General features: G+C 29.4%; 1 protein-coding gene across 1 annotated transcript; it reads left to right on the top strand.

The window, feature by feature from the left end:
• Positions 1-583: 583 nt before the first annotated feature.
• LOC128170766 (collectin-12-like) lies at positions 584-6096 on the top strand. Its single transcript, XM_052836538.1, has 4 exons — positions 584-908; positions 4893-4972; positions 5234-5321; positions 5655-6096. Exons 1-4 carry the CDS (start codon positions 599-601, stop codon positions 5915-5917), a joined length of 741 nt encoding a protein of 246 aa, XP_052692498.1. The 5' UTR covers positions 584-598; the 3' UTR covers positions 5918-6096.
• Positions 6097-6297: the final 201 nt, after the last annotated feature.

Below are 6297 nucleotides of genomic sequence, written 5' to 3'. Positions count from 1 at the left end.
GTAATGAGTGAGAGTGATACAGTGCTAAAAAAAGATTGATGGTTTCCACACCTTTAATATCCAACCAAACTTTCATCAAAGAGAGAATGCTTGAAAAGATGCATTGTTTAATACGCAGTCTTTATTATCGGTAATAAATAACGAGATATTAAAAATAAATAAAAAATAAATTAAAATTTTCTTTTTCCCGATTGAAATGAGCATTACTTTGTTTATTAATAATCTCATATCAACGATTGATTTCTGTCCGCCCCTATCAGTATAAAGAGTTATTTTGAATATATTGCCTGTGCTTACTGTTCAATATTTTTTTCATATGTGTTATATATAATTTGATATTTCTAAATTCAGAGAAAAGAAATATGGATTAATTTAGAATGTTGTTGGTTGAACTTGAAGAAGGAAACGAGTCCTCAAATAAACAATTAAGCAAAGTGATTATTAAGTTATTGATTAGGCATTAATTAACCATCACGTGAGACCGATGCTTGTTAAACAGCGAGATAAGCTTACCTTACATACAATCCGATCTTCGTTGAAAGTTTGATTATATTTTAGAAAAGACTCTCCTGAAGTGGATAAATTTGTGTTCATAACGATGATTATCACTATGGTTTATGTTCTATTAGAACTGACGGCCCATACTCAGGCCCAATACAAAGATATAGTATACTCGCAAAATAACATCGTTGAATTGACGAACTCGTCCCTCTCCATGTTTGATCTCCTGGAAGTGAGTCTTGTAAAGTGCGGCAGCGTATGTCTCTTGAATCAGTGCTGCAAGGAATTTCTATACAGTAGACATAATCAACGGTGTATTGGGGTCCATTTTGCGGACTTTCAGAGCACTAGCGCAATTATTCCTTTGGCATTTTCATCGTTTGAAGGAATGTTGGCATATCAAAAAGGTAAAAGTGTCTTTTTATTGTTTTTTAAACTACCTTTAGTGTGTGGCTGAATGGAACTTTCTTTGTTTCTTCGTCAAAGGTAAATAGAAAAACAAATTCATTTTTATATGAGATTAAGTGCAAGAACCTGAATTTTATTTTATATACCTCAAAAAGTTTTATGTTGCATTCTTTGTGGTTGAATGCAATTCTGTGATATAATAAATATTTGTTTTTTTTTTATATCAGAAATATGTATGCATAATTGATTAACAATTTTAATGCGAAATGTTCTAAAATAATTGTTGCATTGATTTTACTTACTGATTATATACTTTTAATTAAATACCCGCTATAAGACAAGAAAATTAAAAAAAAAAATACTTTGAAAGAGAAGTTGTAAATTACAGAGCAATAGTACAATCACTGTTGCAATGACTGCTGTGAAGATAGCTGAACGGGTTTTTTTAAATGTATAAAACTACGCTTTGACCCGTGCACGGGTTGACATTGCATATGGTACCGGATATTTACGCAAAAGATACATCGACACACCGTATTGTTGACATTTACATAACCAAGCTTTCAGCCTACAATTAATTTCACTACACTCTGCTTAGTTAGAATAATCTAACCTTCACAACAGTTGAAATGCCTCCCTGTTCTCATATACCCATAATGTAGCGAAAATTGCTGAATCACTCCGAAACGATTTTTGAAAAAATAATGAGGCTGCATTGAATATAGCAGTTGAATTATTCATAACAAACCATTTTGAGGCTGTTGTTGCAACCACTATTGAAATAAAACCACTATTGAAATAAATTATTTCAATAGTAGTTGGGAATGTATTTCATTAGAAAAATCACCTTGCAACCACTATTGAAATAAAACCACTATTGAAATAAACTATTTCAATAGTGGTTGGGAATGTATTTCATTAGAAAAATCACCTTGCAACCACTATTGAAATACAACCACTATTGAAATAAATTATTTCAATGGTGGTTGGGGACTTATTCATTAGAAAAATCACTTTGCAACCACTATTGAAATACAACCACTTTTGAAGTAATGATTTTAATAGAGGTTGAGGATGTATTTCATGATAAGAACTATTTTACAGACACCATTAAAGTTCAACTACTATTAAATTTATTTTCTTTATCGTTGATGGGAATGAATAACTTTATAAAATAATATAACTATGTAATCACTATTGTAACACATTTGGAAAGAAAGAAGTTGTAAATCATATTTTCAAACTATTATGAAATGCAAGAAATCTAACGAATAATATCAAATACACATTTATGTTACAAGTTTCACTGCTGTGTAGAAGTAAATAACCAATTCTTACAGATAAACATGCATATACATTTGTTTTTATCTAACAACTAATTCAAATACACAATTAAGGTACGAAAGACTTGCATATTTCACGGTAATAGTAATCGCTATATGATATAAATGTACTAATTTTAGGATGTTCACTGTTGTGCAGAAATAACCAATCCTTGCAGATAAACATATATAATTGTGTTCATATCTTTTCTTTTCCTTTCTCTTTCTATAGATATATCATGTTTTATGGAAATTGTAAATTATTTGTACTAGAAGACAACGTTGTAAATTGCCAGAACTTCTATTCAAAACCCCTGCATATTAAAAAATAATTTATAGCTTATATATCATTATAGATTTATGTAATAATGAACATCTCTATTAAGATAAATATTTTCAATAATGGTTGAGGATGTACTTCATTAAAACCAATATTGAATGAAATAAATTATTTCAATAGTGGTTGGGTACACGTTTTATTATAACCACTATTGAAATAAATTATTTCAATAGTGGTTAGGTTTGCATTTCATAACAACCACTATTGAAATAATTTACTTAAATTGTGGTTAAGGATGTGGTTCATTACAACCATTATCGAAATAAAATATTTCAATTGTGGTAGGATGTTATTTTAATGCCTATTATTCCGACTGTGCATAACACTTTCGGTTCCAGATGACAGATGGTATGGGAAACATGACCATATAGAGGTAAATCAAAGAACATTATAATCAATTTGAATTCATCATCTAATAAGACATACTTCTTTTCTTAGGAAACTCCCTTAGCAGAAAGGAAAGTGTTACAAACAGACATAATAATAGACATAAAACTGAAATGCATCATCAACCACTATTGAAATACTTTATTTCAATAGTGGTTGAAATGAAAGGTATCCCAAACCACTATTGAAATAAATTATTTCAATAGTGGTTGAAATGAATTGCATCCTTAACCACTATTGAAATAATATATTTCAATAGTGGTCTTAGTGAAGTACACCCCCAACCGCTATTGAATTAATTTATATTAATAGTCATATTAATTTTATAATAATAATCATCAATAAGAAACTATTCAATACACAGGGGGTTTGAATCGAAGTTCTGGCAATTTACAAGATGTTCACTATTGTGCAAATAATATACAATATCATAGGACATTCTAGAAAGAGAAATGTAAAGAAAAAAATATAAATTGTCAAAGTAATATTAATAATTTAAAGAAATTCATTCTAAGCTACGATTGAAAAAATAATTTTAATAGTTGTTGTACTTCAACAGTGTCTGTAAATTGATTTTCAAAATGGAATACACCCCGGAACACTATTTGAATATATTATTTCAATAGTGGTTGTATTTCAATAGTGGTTGTAAAGTGATTCTTCAAATGAAATACATTCCCAACCACTATTGAAATAATTTATTTCAATAGTGGTTTTATTTCAATAGTGGTTGCAAAGTGATTTTTCTAATGAAATGCATTCTCAACCACTATTGAAATAATTTATTTCAATAGTGGTTTTATTTCAATAGTGGTTGCAACATCAAAGCCAAATATTTCGAGTCTATTATTTTAATATAGGGATTATAGATTTAGGTACGTGTCGAATTATCAATAAGGATCGATCAATTAAGGAAAGAGTTTGCATAATCGTTACCTAAATCATGTCTCAAATTTCTGAAATTCTGATTAAATAGCTAAAACTGATAATTTTGGGGGAAATTGATTGAAAAGTTGGTCGCAGTTAGTTATTTTTCTTTATTTCCTGTAATTTTCTAAAGAAAAAATTGGTAAAGTATCTCATATAATCATTATAAAAAGAATTTTTTAAATCAACAAACAAAAACTGGATGTAGAGGGTTGTGTGATGGCAATAATTTTGAAAGTATTAATCTAGTGTAATTACAAAGTGTCATATTGAAATTTTTACACCAACCAAGTCAGGATTTACGGTAATACAAATTTCTATAGAGCTTTGTTTGTATTCGACGATAAAGAGAGATTATTAATATAAATAATTAAACATTCATCATTAACTACGAATGTATCGTTAACAGTGAACCAATATAGTTCTTAAGTTTAAAATGCACGTAATTGTTCAGAATGAATATCAATTATGTTGACGGGCGTTCATACCGCTGATCCGAATTGATGGACTTATTTGAAAATGAATTAAACATTAGGTAATGATTGCTCAATTATCTTTAGGTGCATATCTCAGGTTAAAAAAAAAACCCTTAACAGTTCATTTTTTTTTTGAGATAGTACAAAAGGGTTTATAAGAAGGACCTGCATATAACTAATTGTAAACAAATTCAAATATGTAATTGGTAAAGAAACAATTACAAGTATAAACAAAAGCATGTTCAACATTCATAATGTCAACACAGCTAGACTGTTTATAAACAACGAATGAATTTGCATAGTTTAAAAAGCATAATTTTACATCATTTATCTTATATTAATATAGCCACTTAAAAATTGCTGCTGGAACATTTAATATCATTTTCAACTGATAATAATAATAATAAGATGATAATAATGATGATGATGATATAATCAAAAAATAGATATTAAAAAGGAAAGAAAACTTCAAAACACGAATGACCTATTTAGTGTTCAATATATGCAAATATAAAATCCTTCTTTTTCTAGGATGTGAAAATGGTTGGTTAAAGTTTAATGGCCATTGCTACAGGAAAAGCTCATCAAAGACCACGTGGGCTAATGCAAAGGTACATGTGTATATTACGCTTTCAGTATTGATTTTTTTTTCGTTTCACGATAATACTATTTTTCGATCGTGAATCCTCGATAATACGATTTAAAAATTGAACGCAGGGTAATTGTAATATTAGCCTGTAGCCCCCCCCCCCTCGACCCCCAAAAAAGTCAGAAATAAACAAAATACAAAAAATAAAACCAATTCGCTTCACTTAAACTCACGATCGAATTATAAGTTTGATGTCCTTTTTTCTTTTTTAAAACAACTATAGTTGGAATGCCAGAAAATGTGTTCATACTTGGTGGAAATTGAAAGTAAAGAGGAATCTGGTTGGCTGGCTACAACATTTCTGGATAATGGTATAATTATATTTTAAAAAAATACTGCACTTAACAAGCAATTCAGTATTTCTTTTTTTTAAATTTGGTTTTCGGTCACGGATTAAAGCACATTGTTGAAATATGGAATATAATTATACCTATGAAATTGTAAACACTTTTCAAATCCTAAACAAGAGTAGCAGAAGTTTTATTTAGGAATATTTAACAGTCTTGAAATAAAACGAATTAAAGGTATAATCCGCTGTTTTTTCCTCTTTCTAACGAATTGGGGTCACTAATTTAAAAGTAAATAGTGTTACTAAGATCAAAATTTAATTACTTAAACGATTCTTATTCATTCCTTTTTTATAGCAAACTGTAGGTCTGACCCATTTTTTGATTGCACGGCCTGGACGGGAGGAAATGACCTAGATACTGAAGGCCAGTATAAATGGGACCATTCAAACACACTCATGAGTTTTACTAATTGGCATTACCACGAGCCAAGCCTTGGTAACCCAAACCAAGCACTTAATAGGGATTGCATCGATATGCTAAGAGATGGAGTATGGAATGATCGACCATGTTCTTATTTAAACTCTGTGATTTGTGAAAAATCTTTCAACAAGAAATAATATTGACGCAAGCGTCAAATGGGCCGCAAAAAATATAAAAAAATATAAGTGTTGTATGAATCATTGGTCGTTTACATAAAAACACACTACAAAGAAGAAAATAAAAGTTGGTTGTACAAATTTTTATGGTGAATTTTAATATACTTTCAGCAATCATAAAGAATCGAGTTTGTTACTGTCAGTATGTATGATCATTGCCATAGTATGAAGTAATGGAGAACGCATTGATTTGTACATTACTCTAATACAAAGTTCAACTCATCATTTTTCTCTTGGATATTATGCATTTCAAACCATTTTGGTTTATTGTTGTTGTTGCATTGTATTGAATTAAAACTCAGTGCATTAGTTTATATGATTTCAAGGGTCTCCATGATAAA

This window comes from Crassostrea angulata, chromosome 2, assembly GCF_025612915.1.
Source record: "Crassostrea angulata isolate pt1a10 chromosome 2, ASM2561291v2, whole genome shotgun sequence".
Lineage (NCBI taxonomy): Eukaryota > Metazoa > Mollusca > Bivalvia > Ostreida > Ostreidae > Magallana > Magallana angulata.
Note: the sequence above shows the minus strand (reverse complement) of the source record. Positions and strands in the feature narration are given on the sequence as shown.

What these genes read in the sequence shown, in the direction of transcription:
- LOC128170766 (XM_052836538.1), top strand. Translation starts at nt 599, where the DNA reads ATGATTATCACTATGGTTTATGTTCTATTAGAACTGACGGCCCATACT. An exon ending in AATGTTGGCATATCAAAAAG is followed by an intron (nt 909 to 4,892) that starts GTAAAAGTGTCT and finishes TTCTTTTTCTAG; the next exon opens with GATGTGAAAATGGTTGGTTA. An exon ending in CCACGTGGGCTAATGCAAAG is followed by an intron (nt 4,973 to 5,233) that starts GTACATGTGTAT and finishes AAACAACTATAG; the next exon opens with TTGGAATGCCAGAAAATGTG.